General features: G+C 40.6%; 1 protein-coding gene across 1 annotated transcript in view; it reads right to left on the bottom strand.

Annotated features, from left to right (window-relative positions):
• The window catches only part of LRRK1 (leucine rich repeat kinase 1), a 148,474-nt gene that overhangs the window by 64,394 nt on the left and 58,985 nt on the right, over positions 1-25,095 (bottom strand). The window contains exons 4-6 of the mRNA XM_025391389.1: positions 17,655-17,826; positions 12,550-12,729; positions 11,962-12,110 (exon numbers count right to left, since the gene is read on the bottom strand). Of these exons, the coding sequence (XP_025247174.1) occupies positions 11,962-12,110; positions 12,550-12,729; positions 17,655-17,826 (501 nt within the window). The remainder of the gene's footprint in view (positions 1-11,961; positions 12,111-12,549; positions 12,730-17,654; positions 17,827-25,095) is intronic.

Below are 25,095 nucleotides of genomic sequence, written 5' to 3'. Positions count from 1 at the left end.
CCACAAAGCAGAATCCATAGCTCTTCTCATGTCTCCAGCTCCTTGTTCCTGTCAGTTGGTCAGTATTTTGCTTTTGGCTCATGAGTAAGAATCTTCCTCCCTAGAAACTGTAGATCCTTTCAGAGCACAGACTATGGCTCAGTGACAAAAGGGCACGCCACAATAAAAGGCAAGTAATAGGTATCTATTCAATGAAGACACACATATTACAATGGGGGGAAATACACAGAAAGTTCTTGAACTTGTCAATTCTTGGCCCATACAAACCCCAAGTCTTTCTTTCTGCAGTGAAGCAAAGATTCCTGGGATGGTGCCTTCTTGTTGAACCAGCCAGTAAGACAAGAGCCGCATTCTGATACGCAGAAGTAACAAGAAGAACAACTGAACAACCAAAGGAGCTGCAAAATCAATGAGCCTAATCTGAAATGAAGAGACTCACTCAAAGGCCTGGAGAACATGCCAAAAGAAGCTCTGAAAACAAAGATGCTCATAGCAGCAGGCCCAGAAATGACATCTGAAGGCTCATCCCAGGTTATCTGCATGACGCCAATGATTACAGTAGAGAAGAGATGATGGCTGCAGAGAGGGTCTGTGGACTGATGCCCACAAGCTGAAGGTAAATTTCAAGGCTACAAATGTCCCCTGGGAACCCAGACCATCAGAAGGGGCCCTCAGTAACAGGGATTCAGTGACAGAGAATCGGCAACACTGGAGACAGCAGCTCTGTCCCAGCGTCCTTGTGCATGTAAAGGCCAAAACAGAACCAAGACAAACTGTGCCTCATCTCTGCTCCCAGGAGAAATACTCATTGTGGGTTTTCTAAACACCTACTTCTCAAGTCCCTGCACTCTGGTGGAGACAAGCTCTTAAGGAGAAAGGAGGCATTTAAAACGGGAGGATGAGAAGGACACTGTACCTTGACTGTCCGTCTACCTGGTGTCTAAGGTGGCCCATGGCAGGTGGATCCAGGCCAAGGGCAATGAAGCGAAGGCGGCAAGGATGGTGTGATGGGTTGCAGTGTATCCCTCCAAAAAGATACACTGAAGTCCTAAAGTCCTGTACCACGGAATGTGACTTTAATCAAAAACAGAGGTCATCTAGCCAAAATGAGGTTATTGTGGGGGCTATCATCCAATATGACTGGTGTTCTTATGAAAAAGGAGAAATTTGAACATAGAGGCAGACAATGGGAAGACGATGTGAAGACACAGGGAGAAGTTAGCAGATGACTGGAGAGATGTGGCCACAAGCCGAGGAGCGTCAGGCACCACCAGTAGTCCCCAGCAGCTGAAAGGGGCAGGGAAAGACCCTGCCTCAGAGCTTCCAGGAGAAGCTGACCCTTTCAACACCTTGACCATGAACTACTGGCCTCCAGGAGTGTGAGAGAATAAATTTCTGTTGTGTTAAGCACCCGGTTTTGGGTGCTTTGTTACAGCAGGTCTAGGAATTCAGATGGTAATTCCTATCTGAAGGGAAGAGAGGGGAGGTCTGGACATTCCATTGACACAGATTATGGTCACAATCACACAGATTACAAAAGGAAAGGCAAGGAACAGACTCTTAGAAAGCCAAAAGCATTCCTGTTGAGATAAATAGATTAGAAATGTAATTTTAAAAGGAAATGACAATGACAGAAAAATCAGCCATTAAATTTGGGGAAAGCCTGTGAGGACTCTATGGTGTAAATGGAAAATTTCAGAAAGGACTTGAGAATAACTACCACGGGGAGTAGGGAAAGGAGAGACAAGAAAATGGGGGGACAGTTTCCTTCTAATCTAAGAGGGGCTTACCCACTTAAATAAAAGACTAAATGAGAGAAAACAATGAAGTCAGTTTTGACAATAGCATGTCTATTAAAAATATTGTAAATATCAGAATTAGTGGTTAGCTGCCAATATGTTTAAACAAAGAAAGGAAATATTACCATAGAAACCAGATAAGTGAGAAACCTAAGCACAAAAATAGCTTACAATATACACTTCTGGTCATATATTAAACAGTCAACATGTAACATTCTGTATTAAACAATCAACATGTAACAATCTGTATTAAACAGTCATTGTAACAATCTGTGGCTACAAGTCCAGACTCTAGGCAAACAATCTGGAAGTAGAAATGTAAGATTTACTTACCCAAATAAAAATTATCAGAGACACAATCCGAGAAAAAGCGAACATTGTATGAAACAAACAAGGAATATAAAGAATCAACTCCCAAAGGCTCCTAATTCAATATAATTTTTTCCCACTTAAATATTTCAAATAACAAATAGTCCCTATGTTATGTAAGTGGTTCCTTAATACAGGACTCGTTTCATTTTATGAGTCAAAACCAGTTACTTTGCAAGGGCCGTTAAAATTCCAGCCCAATTACATGTAGGTACCTGGATAAAAAACTGCAACAAAATATTTAATCAGCTACAACTAAACTCAGAGATTTAAGTTCTCTGGCCAGGTAGGGTCTACACAAAGACAACAGCACCGCAGTAATTTAGGGAGAAGCACAGCACACTCTGTCAGAGAAAGGGAAACAGAGCTCCTCTTTTAAGCAAGTGAATGCCAAAAGATGTGTTTAGTAAAATGCATCACTTTTTCTTTGCTAAAATTCTTAAAAAATAGGTACAGAGGTTTTTTAAACAAAAAGCAACATTGTACGTTTTTCTGTATTATTTCAGTCATTCCTTTTAAAAATAGGAAACTTACAAGAAATCTCCTGTCACTAGTTCCAACTTAGGAATTTTGCCAATAGCAATTTGAGAGAGGGGAAAAAAATGCAAGAAATAAAAATATGGTGTCTGCAGTTAACTAAGATACTTAACTTGCTTTTGAGAGAACCCTCAGTTTTCTCAACTTGTAAATAAAGACAAAACTTCCACCTCACAGGCTGTATAAGAGATTAAAATACAATATTTTGGCAAAGTACTTTTTTAAAGCTATGAGGCCCTATGTAAACAGAAGGGAAGATATTGCATACAAAAATTTCAACCATCCACCCATTCATTCACCCATCCACCTATCCACCCACCCACCTGTTCATCCATGCAACCATGCAATCATCCACCTACCCATCTACCCACCCATCTATCTATCCATCCATTCATCCATCCATCCATGCAACCATGTAACCATCAACCCACCCATCTACCCACCCATCTATCTATCCATCAATCTATCCATTCATCCATCTACCATCCTCCTATCCATCCGTGCAACCATCCACTGACCCATCAATCTATCCATGCAACTATCCATCTATCCATCCATCCACACACCCACCCACCCATGCATTTTCTACCTACTCACCTATCCATTCTGTTCCTAGCCCTACACCGAGAGGAAAACACAGGGTGAGTAAAATTGGCCAAGGTTTCTGCTTTGAGGAGGCTTCCAGTCATGTGGAGAAATTGATTAAAGAAGAATGTCACCCAAACAGATAACCCCAAACTTTGTTTAGTGCTTTCAATAAAACTGACAGGGAGCTCTGAGACATAGAAGGCTGGGGTTGGGGCGAGTGACTACGCCTGAGGGTTAAGGAAGGCCTTCCTGAGGGTATTGTGTGGGGATCTGCAGGGTGTCCTGGGTCAAGGAGCAGCAGTGTGCTGAGTGCTGAGGAGGCAGGCTCGCTTTTACCTGACGAGGCGTGGTCTGCTTGCGGGTACAGCATGGATGGTATAGCCTTTGCCTGCCACCAGATATGTTGGCTTCCTTTCTTTTTCTCTTTCTTTCTTCTTTCTTTCCTTCTTTCCCCCTTCCTTCCTTCTTTTCTTTTCTTTTCTTTTCTTTTCTTTTCTTTTCTTTTCTTTTCTTTNTCTTTCTTTCTTTCTTTCTTTCTTTCTTTCTTTCTTTCTTTCTTTCTTTCTTTCTTTCTTTCTTTCTTTCTTTCTTTCTTTCTTTCTTTGAGACACAGTCTTGTTCTGCCATCCAGGCTGAAGTGCAATGGCACTATCTCAGCTCACTGCAACCCTGCCTCCTGGTTTCAAGTGATTCTCCTGTTTCAGTCCCATAGTAGCTGGGATTATAGGCATGCACCACCACACCCAGCTAATGTTTGTATTTTTAGTAGAGACGGGGGTTTCACCATGTTGGCCAGGCTGGTCTCAAACTCCTATCCTCAGGTGATCCACCACCTCGACCTCCCAATGTGCTAGGATTATAGGCATGAGCCACCACACTTAGCAGACATGTTGGTTTCTTTCCCCCATGTCTTCTTATCACAAATAGCAGTGCTTTGACCATGTTTGTGGCGATCACTATTGATTTCATTTGAATTATGTCCTAGAGGTATTCTTCAGAAAGGAAATACTGAATTCAGAACAGTTCACTGGGAGAAAAGAGGTTTATAGCTTTTGCCACATGATGCCAATTACTTTCCACACATATGGAACCAATTCACAGTGCCAGCAGCAAGACATTGGTGTGTCCGTTGCTCTACTGCTCTGCCAAATGTCTTACTCAGTGTGTATATTTATTTTTGCTAGTTTAATAGGTGTGTGACAGTACTTGCAAGTTGTTTTAATTTGAATTTCTGTAATTGCCAGTAATGTTGTATATGTTTCCATGCCACGATTTACTGCCAGTGTTTTCTTACATGTAAATTAACTGTTCATTTTTCTCAAATTTTTACTTAGTGGAATCTGTGAGCAATGTGAAAGCCAGGGCAAGAGTCTAGCCATCACTGCTGAGTCCCAAGCATCTAGCAAGTGATCTATAAACTTTGGCTAAATTAAATTCAATCATCAACTGACATGGAATTGCATCAGTGATCTGCTTTGGATTTAACTGTTTGTCAGTTATTTTTTCTGAATTATTTTCCATGTCTTTTCTTTTTAAAATTATGTTTTAGTATAAATAATTTTGCTTTAATGTTCATGTTATTTCTGATCATATATCTTCATATATGTTTAGAAATTGAAAGGCAATCATTTCCCTCTTAAAACTGGGATAAACATGCTTTTAAATATATATGTATCTATAGATATAAGATCTATAGATATTATATTAATAATCATATCTATAGATATGCATATTCTGATGAGTTTTCAAAGCTTAACGTTAACTTGTCTAGAATCCATTTGCATCGTAATGAACCTAAATCTCTGTACTGATATCCAACGGTTCTCACAGCCTTGGATAATGTTTCTTACTCTTATTCTCTTTATTATTCTTTTCTCATTACGTCCTCTAGTTTGTCACTTAAGTTCAAATAATAGTTTTTCTATTTCTGCCTGTCTAGCTTAATCATTTTTCTCTGTTGTTATCTAAATACAAGTGATTGATATGCTGGCTGCTTTGTAGGATGTCTTAAAATCCAGCAGGACAGCATGAACACTGGACTGAAAAGCCATGTGCTGTTCCCATTCACTATTCTGCCATGTGACCCCTGGCTACCCATTTTCGAGCTCTACAAAACACTAACATACACATGGATAGCATTACATTTGTCTCCTGTTCCACAGGGAAAGCATATGGACGAGGAAGAGGACAGGGGAAGCTTCAGTATTTGGAACCTAGAGAAAATGGGCATGTGTGGGACAATGGACTGAACTGCTCACCAGGGCACAAGAAAAGTGGAACTGGTGGAAGGATGCTGGGAACAGTCCAGGGTTTGCTTTCGTGATTCTCAGAGGGTAGGGAAGGGGCACCCTCTTCTGTTCACACAAGCAATTGTTGAAAAGGCCAGGCCAAGAGGAGTCAGGGTCCATGCCCCAGCACTGGCTCTTACCATGGGGGCCTTGCTGGGCCAGGCTGAATTCTGGGAATGCCAGTGCCCATGTCTGGTCCTATAGTAGCACCGCCTGCTGAGAAGAGGGTATGTGGCACCAGGGCAGTGGTGTCGTGTGCGGAAGTGCTCTGCAATGCACAAAACTCTGGAATAACACCCTCTGCACCAAATGTGAGGTCCTACTTAAGACAGGGATGTTCCCCAGAGGCCTCAGGAAAGGCCACCAGCCCCCGGCCATCAGGCACTCTAATGAGCACGCAGCCGTGGCTCAGCTGCCTCCATCAGCAGCTTGCATGGCCCCAGTAAAGCGCCTGCCTTAACTCTGAGGATGTACAGCTGGGCTGCTTGCGCTCAGGCACTGACACGCAGACATGAAGGGTGGGGCACCAGGAACTTGTAAGCTACATAAGGCGGAACTGATCCAAAAAGTAATAATAAATGTCCCTCTCTCTTTAGGTTAGCTGCCAGATTTGAAATCATTAGAGACTTTTAAAAGGAAATTAATAATTTCCCCGTTGGGTTGTTTGAAAGTTAATTTCAGGTCTGGTCTACTTCCCACATTTAAAACAGCCCCAGTGAGCCCTCAGCCTGGCTCTCTAACTGCTGAACAGGAACGAACATCGTGGTTATTCTGGGATCTGATTAGGCTTTTCCTGGCATTTCTGAGTTTTCTTTTTCCTTTCTGGATGTGACAACATCAAAGCATTAAGCTATTTCTTATGGCAACACAGCTAAACATTGACACGATGTTCACCACGAACGCAGGCCGTCTTATTAGACGTTCAGGCAAAACTTCAGCAGCTTTAAGAGGAGCACTGCCCAGCCAGGCAAACAGCGTGGCCAAGTCTGACTTTACTTCACTTTTGTTCCTTAAAGAGTGTGTTCCAGCAGTCCAGACCATACAGTGTGGCCTCTGGAACCTTCTTCAACCAAACACCAACAAAACCCAAGCAGCCAGCCACCGCCAATGGAAAACAAACGTGGGTTTCTGTGCACTTTCTCCCTTTGCTGGCAGAGGTTGATTTGGGCTATGCTTGACCCAGAAACATGCAGAGGGGCTGCTGTACCTGGACCGGCTGTGGCTTCCACGCAGGTAGCAAATTACATTAAAAAATACTGACCAGCTGGTGGGTTAAGCAGAGCTCAACCACACAAAAAACACGACGGCACATGCATGATCTCCCTAAGACATCATCGTGTGGCCCATGACTGCTTGTTGTACCAGGGCTGGAGCAACAACCTCCGTCACGTGTGCCCTGACAGAATTGTTACTTCAACAAGGTCACAGCCACAAGTGCCAGCAGTGCCAAAGGAGTTTTCAGGCCATGTATCATGTCAGTGAAGCACCCTTTTAATGCCTACCCTTGTGTAATATTCTGAACCAACCCAAACTCTCAGTTTAATCCCACTGGATACCTAGGAAGGTAGGAGCACTTACCTCTGGCTCCTGAGTCATCCTTCCTGACTGCTGGAACCCTCTGCCTGGACCCCTCTCTCCTCTCTTCTGCCAGCAGCACAGAAGGAATGTGCTGTTGCAGGTTGGAGATGATGGGGCAGCCAGGTACACCCACTCCAAAGTACTTGCTTTTGAAATTCACTTGAATGCTAAAAATACCATCTGCTTTGGGGAAGCTCAAGGGGTCCTTGTGACTCAGGTTGTGCTGAAATTTCATTTCCTCTTCTGATTCCACGCAACAGAGCCAATGAGAGGAAAAGCAACATTGCCTTTCCCTTGTCTTTTCATTCACAAAATGCAGTAATCACATCATCCATGCTCTATGCTAACCTTGGCATGTGTAAGAAGAGTTACCTCACAGAAAAGATCACAGGTAGAAGACAACAGCCGTTTCTGCTTTTACCCTTACACCAAGAAAATCAGAGTCACTGGCTCTTGACCTTGGGTGCATATTGGAATCATCTGGAGAATTTTTAAAACTCCTCATGCCAGGTGTCACCCCACAGATTCGGATTTAATCAGTGTAGGATGTGGTCTGAGCATCCAGATTTTTAAAAGTTCCCAGGGATTCTGATGTGCAGAGAATCATTAGTCTATGTGAAACCTAGGCGGTATAGTTCAGGAACTGAGAACTGGGGAAAGCCCTGCGTTCGGGAGTCTAAGCATCAGTACTCATCCTTGGACAAATAACATAATGTCTTTGTACCTCAATAATTTCATCTGTAAAACAGACACTATTCCCTGCAGTTCTTACTGAGGTCTTATGAGGACCTAATAAGATAAGAAAGTGCTTGGAAAAATAACAAGCACTACATAGATGTAAGGGTTAGATGATCATTATTTCCTTTGGTGATGTGAGGCCAAGAGCAATATAACTAATATTTATTGAGCACTTATTATATGCCAGGGCCTGTGCTAAGTGCACAGCTGCCCTCCATGGTGAGGACTATTGTTAACCCTGTTTTATAACTGAGAAAACCAACCAAGGAATGAAAGGTAGAAATATACAGAAAGTACAATATCAGTATTCTTTAGAAACTAGGAAACCAGCAGGAATAAGGGAAGGACAAAAAGGAAATAGTAATAAATTAAAGAGATGGAAAAATATATACTAATAGGACAGGTTCTACACAGATATGAAGTGGGTGGATTCCTCTTTCAAAAGCAACACACTCAGATGAGATTAAAACCCAAATGCTGTTTACAAGAAATATACCTACGGTAAAGAGACAGACAAAAACCTGAACATAAATATCTGGGAAAACTTATGGAAGGTTGACACAAAGAAAAAGAGGGCAAAGTGGCCACGTGAAGAGAAAACAAACTCAATTTCAAGGATAGAGACATCAACAGGATTAAGGTGGCCATTTGACATAACCAAAATAGGTATCGATGAGTCATAAAGCCAGAAGCCAGGTATGGGGCAGGGGAATTGCTTGGACCTGGGAGACGGAGGTTACAGTGAGCTGAGACCATGCCATTGCACGCCAGCCTGGGTGACAAGAGCGAAACTCCATCTCAAAGAACAAAAACAAAAATAAACAAAAACAAAAAACCCCAAAACAACCATATGAAGAAGGTTTTAATACAGACAGAAGTGAAAATTAATGAAATAACAAATAAAGCAAGTAATTAAAAAAATCTATCACGTTCCTTGACAGTTCCTTGTGTTTTAACATAAATCTCTGGCTGATTTGATTAAGTTTGAAAGAGAAAAAGTAAAATAGTTCAACAGTATAAATGAAAAGAGTAATATAAGTATAGATATAGAAGAAAAGAATAAGAAAAATGTCAATGCAACATTATGATGGCAAATTAAAAAACCTAAAGGAAATGGATAATTTTCTACCAAAATATAATTTCCTGATTTGCACATAAGGGAAAGCAGACAGTGTGAATTGACAAATGACTTCAAAAGCAATCAGAAAATAAAGACCTACTTAATCTAATTAACCATTAACAATAAATAATTCCTATGAGACTTCTCCAGACAATAATAAGATGGGAAGTTCCCCAGGTTATTTTGTAAAGCTAGCATTGTCTTATATAAAACCACATAAAAACATTAAAAATAGAAAATTATAGATCAATTCACCTGTAAACACAGATGCAGAAACTGTAAATAAAATATCAACAGATCAAATCCAGCAGTTAAAAAAAGACAATTAGCATTTATAGTAGGAGTTCAAGGTTGAGTCAACATCTATCATAATCATTTATTCAATTAATAAATTAAAGTAGAAAAGCTATATGAATACACTAATTGCTGCAAAAAGGGATTTGAAAAATTCAGCAATGTTTCCTAATAAAAACTCAAAGCAAAAATGAATACATGGAAACTACCTAAATATAACAAGAACCTATTTGCTAACTGTCTAGAGCAAATGCTCATAAACTAGTGACACCAAGACCTTTAAAATCAGGAATAAGATAGATATAACTGCTAGAATCACGATTATTCAACTTTTGAAATTGCTAAAGATACACAATAAGACATGGAATAATAAGTTGTATAAATATTAGAAGAGATAAACTTGTTTTGAAATTGCAGAATATGTGATCATATATCCAAAAGCATTAAGGAATTCTAGTAAAAACTACATTAGAGTGAACAAGAGAATATGGAAAAGGAATTGGATAAAATAGAAATAAACAAAACAAATTTTCTCCATACCAGTAATATCAGGTTGGAATAGAAATGGAAAAGAGTTATATAAATATATAGATAGTTCATTAATATGGTAGCAAAAACAATAAAAAAGTCACAAATAGACAAGACAGGTCCAGGACTTTTAGGAAGAAAGGAAAAATATCTCACTAAAGAACATAAAAGCTACAAAATAGAGTCACTATGGGAAATGAGCAAAATAGAAAAACAAATGTCTGATAATAGTCCAGTCAAGATATCTTTCGAAAAAACAAATGAACAGAAAACTTGCATTAACAGATTGTAAGACTTAAATGCAGTGCCTATAATCAAAACAATATGACATTTGCCAGAAACAGATTAATAGGCCAGTGAACCAGTACTGAGAATCCCAAAATGTATACAGATATAGGTACTGGGGAAAATGCCAATGGTGACATTTCAATTCACAGGAAAAAGAAAACTTTATTTTAAAAATTGTGCTAGAGTAACTGGTTATCTGGAAGAGATAAAAGTTAGCCACCTCCACCCTCTGCCACTTCCCTCATACAATACACACAAATAAATACCAGAAAGGTTAAAGCTTAAAATGTAAAAACTAAATGAATGAAAACATTACAAGGAACTCCAGGAGAATACTGAAATAAAATTAGAGAGAAAGTGGCCTTCTTGCATAACCACATACCAGAAAGGAAAAGATGAACATATTGAATTATGTATTATTTTATCTTTGCTATCACAAAAGATAACAAAAAAAGAAAAATAATGGATTGGGAAAAATATTGGCAACATTTATGATAAACAAAGTCTTAAAAATCTCTAATGTTCAAAAAAAAAAAAAAAACCCTCCAAAGTGAGAAAGAATAAAAGACAAACAATCCTTTAGAAAAAATAATCAACCAACATTAACAGGCAGTTCACATAAAGGGAATGCAGATTAATACTATAACATGGAAATTAAAATAAGGTGATATTATTTTTGCCTATCACACTGATGAAAATTAATAGGCTCCAGGATGCCTAATGCTGGCTGAGGTGTGGAGACAGAGAATCCCATATGTTGTTGGTGAAAGTGTGAATCACCAGAATGTTTGTGGGCAGTGTTTCCAAAGCAGTCCACTTTTAGGACTGTGCTCTACATAGGCAAACATACCATAGCAAATAAGGCTATATCACAAGAGGAAAAAAAAAAAAAGAAATATTCAAATGTTCACCAATAGGAGGAGAGCTATGTCAACTAAGCTACATTGACTCTATGTATTTAAAGAATGTACCTAAAAGAATGAGTTGTAGCTACACTAACTGATCTAGAGGAAGTTTATGATAGAGTACTACATTTAAAAAGCCAAGTTGAAGATAATGTAAATAATGCAATACTATTTTTGTTATCAAAATGGGAAATTAAAACTAAAACTTATATAGGTTTATAAATGTTTGTATAGCATTGCATATAGAAGGATGTGAAACGATCCCTACCAGGTTGTTAAATTATTTACTTCAAGGGCAGAAGATTCATAATTTTTATTACCACTCTCAATTGTGATCACTTGTTATAACAATCATATATAACTTTAGTAAATTTAAAATTTAACACCTAAAAATTTAAAAAAGAAATATGTTAAACATGATATCTTTAATCAATTTTTGAAAAAATCACGAAAACAAAAACAAAAACAAACAAAAAAACTTTGGGAGGGGGATGAAGCCCAGATGTCCCCTTCAAAACTCATGATGAAATGTAATTGCTGTTGTGAAGATATTAAGGGGTGGGACCATTAAGAGGCGATTAGGCCAAGAAGGCCCCACCGTCATAAATGGATTAATGTTGTTATGTTATTTTGAGGGTGGGTTGGTATAAAAGTGAGTTCTTCCCTCTCAGTCTGTTGGTCTCTTGCTCTTCACCTTCTGTCATGGGATACGACTGCATGAAGGCCCTCACCAGATACCAGCACTTTTGCCATGGGATACCACAGCATAAAGGCCCTCACCAGACACCAGCACTATGCTCTTGGACTTCTCAGTCTCCAGAACTGTAAGCCAAATATATTTCTGTTTATTATAAATTATCCAGTCGGTGGGATTCTGTTACAGCAATACAAAAGGAACTAAATACACTCCACAGGCAGTGACTACTCACTGTTTTTCCCGGATAACTGCTGGGCAAGGCACTGGCTTCAATGAAATACTTTCTCAGCAGATGTTTGCTGGGGTCAGGACTATCCAGTAAGATGTAGGAACAGAAATAGGCCCCATGCCGAAGCAGGAATATTGCAATGTCTTCATTCCCTAAAGGAACAAAACCAGAAAGCTAAAGGCATGCAGGTACAGAAAGTGTCATAGTTGTTGGAAGGGCAGACTCTGATATGTGGAATGGAAACTGAAAAGGTACTTGTGCTGGTTGGACTTCTCTATTTACTTCTCTTGATGCATCAAGTTCCCATTAGTAGGAGAATTTCTGTGGGGCTTTGCCCTTTGGAGCACCTCATACAACAGTCCCATTAGACACAGTCAGTCTCTGTCACTGAAATTCCCTTGCGGGGGCAAGTAAGGGGGAAATGAGGAAGGGTGCAGATATTTTGAAAAAGAAACACAGAACAGGAATTGCAAAAGTCTCCTCACAGAGGTAATTTGAGAGCCAAGAGTGAGAATAAAGACACAGTCCCACATCTGGAGGCTGAGATGGTTTGCATGGTCAGGGTTGACTCGGGGTAGTGGGGAAACCCACCTGACTTGATGGCCGCATACAGGGGCAAGCGCACGATGACTGGGAACTCATTCTTCCTGACAGCGTAGCTCTCTGGGTCAGCCCCGTGCGTCAGGACCAGGAGCTTCACAACCCCCAGGTGCCCTTGTTGGCAAGCCAAGGCCAGCATCCAGTTCAGCAGCCGCTGGGGACTGCAGGGACCTGGCAGGAGATGGCAGGACAAAGGGAAAGTACCACTGAAGGGTGCTACTTGCTCCCACTCTGCTCTTCTCTTAGATCATTAGTAACAATGGACTGGTCAAATAAAATGTGGTACATTTGCACCATGGAATACTATACAGCCATAAAAAAGAATGAGATCATGTCCTTTGCAGCAACATGGATGGAGTTGGAGGTGATTATCCTAAGTGAACTAACACAGGAACAGAAAACCAAATACTGCATGTTATCACTTATAAGGGGAAGCTAAACACTGAATGAACATGGACACAAAGAAGGGAACAACAGACACTGGGAACTACTTGAGGGTAGAAGGAGGAAAAAGGGTGAAGATTAAAAAACTACCTATTGGGTACTATGCTTATTACCCAGGTGACAAAATAATCTGCATACCAAACCCCAGCAACATGCAATTTACCCATGTAACAAACCTGCACACGTACCCCTGAACCTAAAGTAAAAGTTAAAAAAAAAAATCCAGCTGTCCTGTTTCCAGCTGAAAGTTGCTTCTGTTGAGTTGATAGTGTTTTCTGGAATAGCCCCTCTGAATTGCATATGACATTTCCACACTTCATTCCCCCACCTGCTTGTCAGAAAATGCCAAGCAATGAAATGTAGGATTAAAAATGGCATATCCAGCTTGATCTTAGCCAAATAAAAAATGAATGTGTGGAAATAAGACTAGAAAGAACTACCCCAGTGTTGTGGTATTATCTCTGGGCTCTCCCCTGCCCTCACCCCTCCCCTAGAGTAACATTACATGCAGGAGTATGAACTTTGGAGACAGGCATTTTAGAGTTAAAATAATTTAGCTATGCAATTTTGGACACATTTCTTAATCTCTCTCTTAGTTTGGCTGTTGGTAAAATTGGAATAATAATACTCATCCTCCCAAGTTTAATGTGAGGACTACATCACAAAATGTGTGTCAAGTGCCTGGATCAATAAATCCTAACTCATTATGTTGTGTCATTGTATTATTAGAGTACTAACACTTTCCCACATTTTAAAATTATCTATAATATACATATATTACTTTCATGAATAATAATAATAAAAGCTTTGGTGAAAGAAATGGATCTGTCAGGCCTAAAACTGAGAATTTCTCCCCAATAGAACTGCCTACTTAATTCCAGGATGAAATAACACTTAGCACATTGAGTTAACAGGGACAGTGTGGGCTGAAATGTTACAATATCTTCAAGTTCAAAACAGTGCAATATCTTCTGGGTCTAGTTGCCATGGAAAAATGACCTCATCTTCTGCATGGACATTTCCCAAATGCATCATAACACTGTCTCATTTCCAGAGGCACATAGTCTTAGGGATCAAAGTGCTCCCAAGTGAGGAGAGAGTGACCCTCTCCTTCATGACAGGACGTGAATGAAAGCAGGGTCAGGACGGCCCTGTTATTCACCAAAAAAAACATGTAGCATAGGACTGAGGCTGGAGCCAGTGCCAAATAAATATCCCTTCTTCTCCCTCTACTGTTAACCAGAATTAATTATTTGTAGGTATGTTAACAGAAAATAAGTGACCCCTAATTCACTTACACAAGAATATCTAGGTAAGAGAAACACAGTAACCATGCTAGTAACTTCTGTTGAGATGGGGATGTGTCAGTCTTTGGAGGCAGGCATTGTATTTCAGGACCATGATTTTAAGATGAGGAAACCAAAGCTCAGAGAGGAGGTTTGGAAATGTAGGAGATTGGTCAGAGTGGTGGGAAAAACTACAGTGAAAGGACGCAAACCTTCTGAAAGTTCAGAAGGTTCTGCAGAGCCCTGGGGGAAAATAGCTGAAGGCAGAGGGTAAGGAGTGTAGGGAAATGTAGCTTAAACAGGCTTATTTACTTATGGTGACCAGGAACTGACCTTTGATCATCTGCTGACTTGCCATTCCCTGAAAGGGGAACAATAAATGTTAATTACGTACAGGTTGTGCTCGCTCCAGGTTTTCGGCATTGTGCCTGCATTGAATAAAAGCAAGCAGCTCTAGCTTCTCCAGGCTGCTCTCTGGCCACTAGAGCCAGGCAGTCACCCAGCTGCTCTACACTGTATACCTGTGTCTGAGCACTCATTTCATCCATCAGCCAGGGTCTGCGGGACATACCCAGCAGGGAAACTTCCTGAAGGTCCCACAGTTGGTAAATAACAAGGTCAAGACTTAAACCTTGCTTTGTCTAAAATCAAAGGGTGCTCTCTTAACCACACAAAACCCCTACAGGTATTATCTACAGCCTAAGGCCAATGACACTCAGAGGAGCCCCTCTTCCTCCCTGCTCAGCTTCAGAGACTAGCAATCACTTAACAACATGCTTCAAAGAATAAATCCCATCAACCTCTCATCCCTCTTCTTCTCAAAGCCTCCTTTGTTCTCTAGCTGCTGCTTGTTTTTGCTTTTTGTTTGAGAGAGGGTCTCCTTCTATCTCAGCCTGGGGTATAGTAATGTGATCATAGCTGACTGCAGCCTCGGACTCCTGGGCTCAAGTCATTCTCCAACTTCAGCCTCCCGAGTACCTGGGAATATAGGCATGTGCCACCATGCCTGGTTAATTTAGATTTTTTTTTTTTTTTTTTGTAGAGACAGGGTCTCACTATGTTACTCAGGCTGGTCATGAACTCCTGGGCTCAAGTGATCTTCTTGCCTTGGCCTCCCAATGTGTTGGGATTACAGGCATGAGCCACCATGTCCGGCCTGACTCTTGTTTGTCTTCTTGTCTTAACTTACTCCTGACCATGGCTGACTTCCCTTCCAGCTTGGGAACTCCTTTGCAGGAAGTGCAGGGATGGTACACACTGTTTTTCCCATCTCTGCACTTTCTGCAAAGTCCACCACAATGGTCTGAAATCCTTCAGTCCTCAGCAGCTCTGCTCAGAGTTGAGCTGAAGACAGGATGCTCCTGGGAGCAGTTGAAAACCATGATGAGATTCAGCCATGCTTCCTGTTCTGCAAAAGCAGGCAGCCCAAGTCCTTCCCTCACTTGTCTGCCAAGTAAACTCCTATTCACTCTGCAAAGCCCAAGTCAGATGTCAGCCTCCCTTGGGAGACCCCATCCTGCATCCAGACAAACCTGCCCCCTGGTGTGCTCCCAGACCTCTGTGTAAAAATACTTCAACCTCAGCATAATTACATTGCACAACGTTACTCCTTTCTGCCTTAATTTCCCCTGCTTGGCCAGGAGGTACTAAAAGGCTGGGAAAATCTTTAAAAAAATTCTCTGTGTCTCTCAAGTGCTACAAAGTGCTCAGCACTTGGCAGTATTCAATAAATATTAGCTAACATTAGGTGACTGAGTCAACTGGCGTAGACTCTTCAGGGCTAGAACAGAGCTAATCTTGGGGCTCCCTGAAAAGAGGCAGGTCAGCCTTTGGCTCCTTAGGGGCACCCAAGCTCCTCTCTGCCCTCCTATGTCTTGTCTTAGTCTTCTCGTGGGCCCTAAAATTGCCCTGATTTCTGCCCATAATGTCATTCTGCCTTCAGACATATGAGGGGAACACCAGCTTGGAACCAGCTCTGAGCACAGATCTACCAAAGCACACAGCTGGAAACTCTCAAACAGGCTGCTATATAAGGGGTGAGGCCCAATGCAGAATGAAAAGAATGGGGCCTCTTGTTTAAAAATCATGGAACATTTTAAGATAGTGAGTACAGAGTATTAAACAAAACGTGGGCCCTTCTAGGTGCAGGGCCCTGGGCGACTGCATGTTCTCCCACCCAAGAGGTGGGCCCTGGCTCCCAAGCAAAATCCTAACTCCCAAAGACCACTGCTAGGGTGTGCCTCAACCTATAACTGTAGCGATGCCTGCCTAGACTGGTGCAGTGTTTCTGAGCTAAGACCACCACGGGAAATTACAGGAGACCAGGACATCTTGAGTTCACCAAAGAAAAAAATAGTTCCCATAAAAGCAACATAGTGTGGTACACAAATACAATGGAATATTATTCAGCTATCAAGTCACAAACAGGCATGGAGAAACCTTAAATGCATATTGCTATGGGAAAGAAGTGAGTTTGAAATGGCTACATACTGTGGGATTCCAACTAAAGCGATGTTCTGGAAAAGGCAAAGATACTAAAAAAGATCAGTAGTTGCCAGGGGCCAGGGGAGGGAGGGAGGGAGGGATGGGGCCAGGGGAGGGGTGGAGCACAGAGGATTTTTAGGGCAGTGAAACTGTTCTGTGTAATACTGTACTGATGGATACGTGTCATTATCCATTTGTCAAAACCAATGGGATCTACAACAGCAAGAATGAATTGCAATGTGAGCGATGGACTTTAGTTAATAAGAAGCTATCAATATTAGTTGATCAATTGTCGCAAATGTACCACACTAATGCAAAACAGAGTTATAGGGAAAACCGTGTGGAGGGAGTACGGTGGAGCTCACTTCTCTGAGCTTTGGTTTCCTCATTTTAAAACCACGGCCCTGAAATATAGCACCTGCCTCCTAAGACTGCTGCATCCCCATCTCAATACAAGTTACTAGTATGATTACTCTGTCTCTCTTACCTAGACATTCTAGTGTAAGTGAATTAGGGATCACCTGTTTTCTGTTAACATACCTTCAAATCATTAATTCTGGAACTCTATACACTCCAATCAATTTTTTCCATAAATCTAAAACTTCTCTAAAAAGACCAAGGTCTATTAATTATTTTTTTAAAAAGCAATGTTAATTACATTCTTTATGAAATATGGTGTTTGAGACTTTCTCTTATGAGTTCATGGGAGTGAGAGGTGGGATGTGGCTAGCAGGCAAGCTTCACTTTGTTTGGGTGTCAGTGGCCTGCCCTGGATTTCTTGATCTCATTATTGGTGAAAGCATGAAGAAGTAAACATTTTGGGGTGATGCCTAAGAAGAGGTGCCCTGAGACATGGTTAAGAGCTCATGCCCTGTGATTTACCTGGTAAGGACTCAAGCAATTCCTGCACAATGGCCGTGTGCCCAAAATACGCTGCTACCACGGCTGGGTTGTCATCCATGGGCTCGGTGGGCAGCTCCACCAGTCTCTCGCTGAGTAGATAGCGGACCATCTCCAGATCCCCATAGGCCGCTGGGATGCTCAGAAGCTGGCCCTGGCCAAAACAGAACAGGGCTCCAGTGAGATTGGCTCTATTAGGAACTGCCAAGAGAATTGACGTTAAGTGCTTCACCAGGTCCCAGGGCAGGGCTGGAGTTGTGTTGTCCAGAACGGCAGCACCTGCCAAGTGTGACTGGGCAGCACTTGAAATGTGGCTCCTCAGAAGTGAGAGGTGGAGAGTATAAAATCACATGTGAATTCAAAGACCTAGTACAGAAGGGTAAGCTAGCTTATGAATAATTTATGTTGATTACATGTTGAAACAATTATTTTAATATATTCATGTTAAATAAAAATAATATTAACATTTTATTTGTTTGTTTCTGTTTGCTTTTTTTTTTTTTTTTTTTTTGCCAGGGTCTCTCTCTGTTACCCAGGCTTGTTCACTGCAGCGTTGACCTCCTAGACTAAAGTGATCCTCCTGCCTCAGCTTCCTGAGTAGCTGGGACTGCAGGCATGTGCCACCACACCGGCTAATTTTTTTTTTTTTTTTGTAGAGACCAGATCTTGCTATGTTGCTAGGGCTGGTCTCGACCTTCTGGGCTCAAGTGATCCTCCAACCAGAGTACCTGAGATTATAGGTGTGTGCTTGTTTACTGCTTTAATGTGGCTACTAGAAAATATGATATTATACATGTGGCTCTCATTTGCTGCTCTCGACTACCTGCTTCATGAGGAAGGGGATGGTGCGCATAGCCCCTTCTGGCATAGAGCCAGAGCTCAGTAACCACTTGGGACATGTTGAGTCAGTCCTGGGAAGAGGGAAGGCAACCAGGCTCTCTGAGGAACCATTCTGCAATTTATTCATAAATGGAATGTGACAGACCAGGGGACTTCACAGATCTGAATCCAGGGGCAAAGATCCTCCAGCAGCATGCAGAGGGACTCTTGACTTGGTGGCCCAGAGGAAGGAAAGGATATGGTGGAAACTGGACCCAAACCTGAGTTCCTGCTCATTTCCAGTCCTTCCGGTATGTAAAGGTCCTATGTGGCAGGCCATGTATTAATACATCAACAAGAATGTGGAGGTTCAGAGAGGTTTCAGAGCTTGCCCGACACCACATAGCTAGTAAGTGGCTATCATAGACCAGTGTAAAAGTGGTCTTCACTTATCAAGAGCTCTCTGGGTCTGAGAAAAGGATACTCAGATGGCTGCTAGATTAGCATGTTAAGTGTTTGATTGCATTTCTGAAATGTCAAGTCCTTTGGCATCTGGTTGTCTCCTATGGGCTTGAACATCAGTGTGTTCAAGCGGGTAGATGGGGAGCCCCTATTGGAATGGGATGGCCAGTGCCTCCATCAACACTTATTGAGGATCTACTGTGTGTGAGAGGTGGGACGGTGCACTGAGGATGTCAGGGGCCATTTCTGGTCTCCACAGATTTACAATTAATTTGAGGAGGGGAGTATGCATAAACAGCCCCCAACAAGCACATTTGACTTGCTGAATAGTTTATAACACAAGTGTGTTTGGAGATCATTTTAGATGCGTTGGGTAGGAATGGGTAAATGGAGCCCCTAGGATAGGGAATGGACATTTATCAAAGCTCTCATCATGTGACAGATTCTGGACTGAGTACTTTATTCACATGGCTACATTCAATCCTCCCAACAGTCATGCCAGGAATGTGCCTGTATTTCTATGTTACAGAAGAGTAAATAAAAGCTTGCCCATGGTTAGGGAGTTTATCATCAGCAGAACTGCTCAGGGTTTGAACTGGGGTGTCTAGCTCTAAAGCCTAAGAGTCTCTGTTGCATTCAAGACTTCCTGGAAACATGGGACTTGGAGGAAGGCTCAGGTTCTGTAAGTGGAGTGAATGGGCTGGCAGTGGGATCTATGTCTGACAAGTGAGGAGAGGAACAGTCTAAGGGGCTGGGATCAGGTGAAGGACAGTAGACTCATATATTCAATACGATCAGAAAGAAAAGCCCACCCACCTGCCACTCTGCCGAGGGTGAGGCCCAGTAGCCCTGTCATTCCAGGAAAGCATTTGCATTATGGAGAAAAGCCACAGTGATTGATTAAATGCTTCACTGCACACAACTAACAGCTGTCTAGATTCAGTTGGTTAGAGGCTTAAAAGCCCCATCCTCTAGCAGTGGTAAGTGATGTCATAGGAGCCAGCCCAAGGCCAAGAGGGACCCAGACAGTGGGAAAGGTGAAAGCTGGCTTTCCGGCTGGAGTCTCCATAGTGAGTATTTTTAAAAATTCCAACAGCACAGAAAAGTATAAAGCAAGAAGTAGGCATCTCTCTCTGTCTTTTCCTCCCAATTGCCCTCTGCAAAGGACACCTTCCAGAACATATTTGTTTATAGTACTCACAGGTAATCTCATATACAACTGAATGCTTTTTTCACTTAATTCATTATGACCTTTTAATCATCAATATAACACACCTGCACACCTGCAGAAAAGTGCAAATATTTTAAGTGTTCAGTTTCATGCAAGGCATTTGAATACACCCATGTAACTGGCCTCAGTCCAAAGACCAGGACATCACCTGTGCCCAGAAGCCCCCTTTGTTCCTTCTCGTCACTGCCCTATGGTGAGGAACCACTATACTGACTTCTGACATCGTAGATTAACTATTACCAGTTTTTAAGTGCTGTAAAAGTGGACTTATACTTCGGTTATTTTTTAACTTTTTGCTCTGAAATAATCAGAGATTCATGGGAAGTTACAAAGATAGTACTGAGAGGACCCTAGTATCCTTCATCCAGTTTCCCCCAATGGCAACATCTTACATAATTGTAGCAAGATACTTGATGTTAGTACAATGTGTGTATATGTTCTGCATTTTGTCACAGGTGTAGACTTAAGTAGCCACCACCACAGTCAAGATACAAACCTGTTCCATCACCACAAAGGTCTCTGTCATGCCACGTACCCATGTTAGTCTCACTCATCCTCTTCCTCTTCACCATCTCTAACCCCTGACAAACACTAATCTCTTTCCACCTCTATAATTTTGTCATTTTGAGAATGTTACTTAAATGGAATCATAGAGAATATGATCTTTTGAGATTGGCTTTTTTTTTTTTTTTTTTTTAACTCAGCATAATGTCCTGAGATCCATCCGAGTTGTTGCATGTTTCAGGAGAGTGCCTTTGTATAGCTTAGTAGTACTCCATGTATGTTTAAGTATTCACTTACTGAGAGTCTTTGGTTGTATCCAGTTTTGGGTCATTACAAATAAAGTTTGTATGAAACATCATGAGCAAGTTTTTGTGTGCATGTAAGTTTCCTCTCTCTAGACTAAATGTTCAGGAGTTCAATTGCTGGTTCATAAGTGTATTTTTAGTTTTTTAAAGAAACTGACAAACTATTTTCCAGCATGATTGTACCATGTTACATTGTTGGTGGTAACACATTAGAGATACCCCTTCTCTGCATCCCAATCTGAATTTGATACTGTCACTATTTTTTATTTTTGCTGTTCATAAAGCTGTGTAATGACATCTTATTATTGCTCTAATTTTTATTTTCCTAATGGCTAATGATGTTAAACATCTTTTCATGTGCTTATTTGACATTTGTGTATCTTCCTCAGCGAAATGTCTCTTCACATATCTCATAAATTTTCTATTTGGATTGTTTGCTTTTTAATGTTGAGTTTTGAGAGTTCTTTATATATTCTAGCTATGGAGTCCTTTGTCAGATAAGTGATTTGTAAATATTTCTCTCAGTCTGTAGCTTGTTTTTTTAGAATCACTGTCTTAGATATTTCTCAGAGAAAAGTTTTTACTCTTGGTGAGGTCCAGTTTACCAATTTTTCTTTCATAAATCATTTCTTTTATGGATTTTCTGTATAGATTGTCATGTGATCTACAAATAGAGACAGTTTATTTCTTTCATATCTGTGTGCCTTTTATTTCATTTCCTTGCCTTCTTGCATTGGCCAGAATTTCCAGCAATATATTAAATATATTGAATAGTATTTTTTAAATACAATGATATTATAGTTGCTCTTGAGTAGAACTTGCAGCATTATATTGAAAGTGGACATTCTTGCCTCGTTCCTGATCTTAGGGGAAAACAGTCTTCAACATCAAGAATGATGTTAGTTGTAGGTTTCTGTCAATATTCTTTATCCAATTGAGAAAGTTCCCTCCTATTCTTAATTTTCTAAGAGTTTTTGAGAAACATGGTATTGAATTTTGTCATTTTTTTTTCTGTATCAATTGATATGATAAGGTAACTTCTCTTTTTTAGTTTATTAGTAAAGAGGATTACACTGATTGATGATTGAAACCGAACCAACTTTGCATCTCTGGAATAAACTCCACTTGGTCATGGCTTAGAATTCCTTTTACATATAGCAGAATTGTACTTGGTAATATTTTGTAAAGAATTTTTGCATCCACATTCATAATGGGCATTGGTCCATACTTTTTTTAACACTGTCTTTGGTTTTGGTGTTAGGGTAATACAGCCTTGATGAAAGTGTTAAAAAATGTTCCCTCTTCTATTTTCTAGAAGAGACTATGTAGAATTGGTATTAATTCTTTAAATGTTAGGTAGAATTATCCAGTGAAGCCATCTGGATCTGTAAATTTATTTTTGGGGGAAGTTTAAAATTATGAATTGAATTTTCTTAATAGTTAAAAGGTTATTCAAATTATGTATTTCCTATTAAGTTGTGGTAATTTCTACTTTTCAAGGATTTGTCCGTTTCATCTAAGTTATCCAATGTATGTGTTTAGAGCTATTCATAACGTCCCCTTATTATCTTTTTGATATCTGCAGGATCCGTAATGATGTTCTGTGTTTCCCTTCTGATGTTGGTAATTTTTGTCTTTTGGATGTTTTTCCCCTAAAGGCAATGTTTCTCTTTGACTACTTTCAAGGTTTTATTTTGTTTTGTCTTTAGTTTTAATAAGCTTGACTATGATGCACTTGGAATGGATTTCTCTGGGTATGTCCTGTTTGTTTTCAACTTCTTCAATCTGAGCATTTATGTCCTCTGCCAGTTTGAGAAGTTTTCAGCCATTGTCTCTTTGAGTTCTCCTTCAGTCTTGCCTTCTGTCTACTCTCCTGGGATTCTGATGACATGAATGTTAGATCTTCTGTTAAAATCCTCACATGTCCATGAGGTTCTGTTCATTTTTTCAGTCTATTTTCTTTTGTTTTGGCTTTATTTCCAGAGTGGGTAATTTCTACTGTTCTGCCTTCTCTCTGATTCTTTCTCCATTCTACAGTTGAACCCATTCATTGAGGTTGTTTTTTTTTTTTTTTTTAATTTCAGGTATTGTACTTTTAAGTTCTAAAATTTTCATTTGGCTCTCCTCGTGTCTTTTATTTCTTTGCTGAAACTTTCTATTATTCCATTTGTTTCAAGTATATTTATAATTGCCCACAGAAGCATTTTTATGATGACTACCTTAAAATCCTTGTTAGATAATTCTAACGTTGGAGTCATCCTGCTCCTGGCCTCTCTTGGTCATCTTGTCTCAGTGAGTTTGCGATCTTTCTGGTTCTTGGTAATTATAAGTAATTTTTTTTATGGCCTGGATATTTGGGGCATTATGTTTTAAGACTCTGGATCTTACTTCAATCTTGTGTTTTGGCAGGCCTCCTCTGATGCCGCTCTGGTGGGTAAACAGGGATGCCCCCTCAATGCTGCCTGGTGGGGTGGAAATCTGGGGGCTATACTTATAATCAGTTGACCACCAGTAAGCAGGGGCTCCTTGTTATTGCTGGGCAGAGTTGGGACTTGAGATTCTCCTCCAGGCCTGCTTCAATTCTACCCTAGTTAGATGGGGAACGCATGTCTCATTACTGCCAGGCTGGGTGGGATGTTGTCATCACCTGGTGGGGATTAGCACCCCAGCTCCTCACAGCCTTCTCTGACACCCTGGGGTGGGGATGATTGAGGTGCCTGTTACAGCCTGGCAAGGGTGGAACTCTAGGCTCTCCACCTGGCCTTTGCTGGTGAGAGGTAGGGCCGGTCTGCAAGTATATTTCTGCGGTGTTTGGCCGAAGGGGGTTTGGTGATTGCCTACAAGTTTCCTGCCTGGCTTTGCTGTGCCTTTCCTGGTGCTTTGGTTAGAGAGAGCAGGCTTTCCTTGGATTTTTTTTTTTTTTTTCTCTGTGCCAGTTTGTGTTTCTGGATTGCCAACTTCCTCAGTATCTGGTTTGGGACGTATGAGATAAAAATAAAACCCAAAAACGTACTACTGTGATTTCCTTGAGTACTGAGACCACCAGCTAGTCTGCCTTCTTTTCTCCACCTTTCAGAATCCTACGTTTGTTTTACATGTAACGTCTAGAGCTTTAATGCACTTAGTGAGAAGAAGAGGGCAAAGTAAACAACCTCCATGTTCCCTCCATCTTCCCGGAAGCAGAAGTTCTGCACTTATTACATTAAGTTACACTGGAGTTCTTTCAAAACAGCTGCTAGAGATTATTTTGTCCTTTTGGAGTGCTGTGTGGTATTCTAGGACCTGGACAGACTGAGATTTCTGTAGCAGCCTTCTCCTGTGGATGGAACAGTTAGGCGGTTTTCAAGGTTGTGCTATCTTAAACACAACTTGAGTGAACATCCTTTCACATACAACTTGGTAATTTTTTTTTCAAGTAAATCTGTAGAGGTAAGTTCTTAGCAGTAGTTTTGCTGGGTCAAATATGATGAAATTTGAAAATCTGATAAGCATTTTCAGATGGCCTTCCAAAGAGGCTGCACATATTCCTAGTATATTCCTAGTAGCATTGAATAAAGGTGTGTAAGTTCCCATAGCCTTCCTTCTGATTTTTATCAAACTTTAAGGTGTCAATCTGATTAACTTAAAAATGTTGTTTCATTTTTGTTTAATTTACCTTTCTATAAGCTTTAACAAAGTTGAATAACTTTACATATGTGTACCATCCATCTGAATATTGTTCAGGTGTGTGTGTATCTATTTGCCTATTCATATCCTTAGTCATTTTCATTCCAGATACTGTTCTCACCTACTCTTGGTATTGAGGTTGTATTAGCTTCATCAAAGGAACAGGGGAGGGGAGTGCACCCTCTTTTTCTATTTTCTGGACAAGTGATATTATTATTTGGTAGAACACACCAGTAAAACCATGTAGACCTAGAATTTGTTTTGTCAGAAGGTTTTACATGATTGATTTATTTCCTTAATGGTTGAAAGACTATTCATGCTTTCTGTTTCTTTTTAAAGTTAAATTTTTATTTTTATTTGTTCATTTCATCTAAATTTTTGAGTGTTTTAACATACACTTGCTCATATACATTCTGTTATTATGTTTTTAATGCTT

This window comes from Theropithecus gelada, chromosome 7b (assembly GCF_003255815.1).
Source record: "Theropithecus gelada isolate Dixy chromosome 7b, Tgel_1.0, whole genome shotgun sequence".
NCBI lineage: Eukaryota > Metazoa > Chordata > Mammalia > Primates > Cercopithecidae > Theropithecus > Theropithecus gelada.
This window is presented reverse-complemented; position numbering and strand designations above follow the sequence as displayed.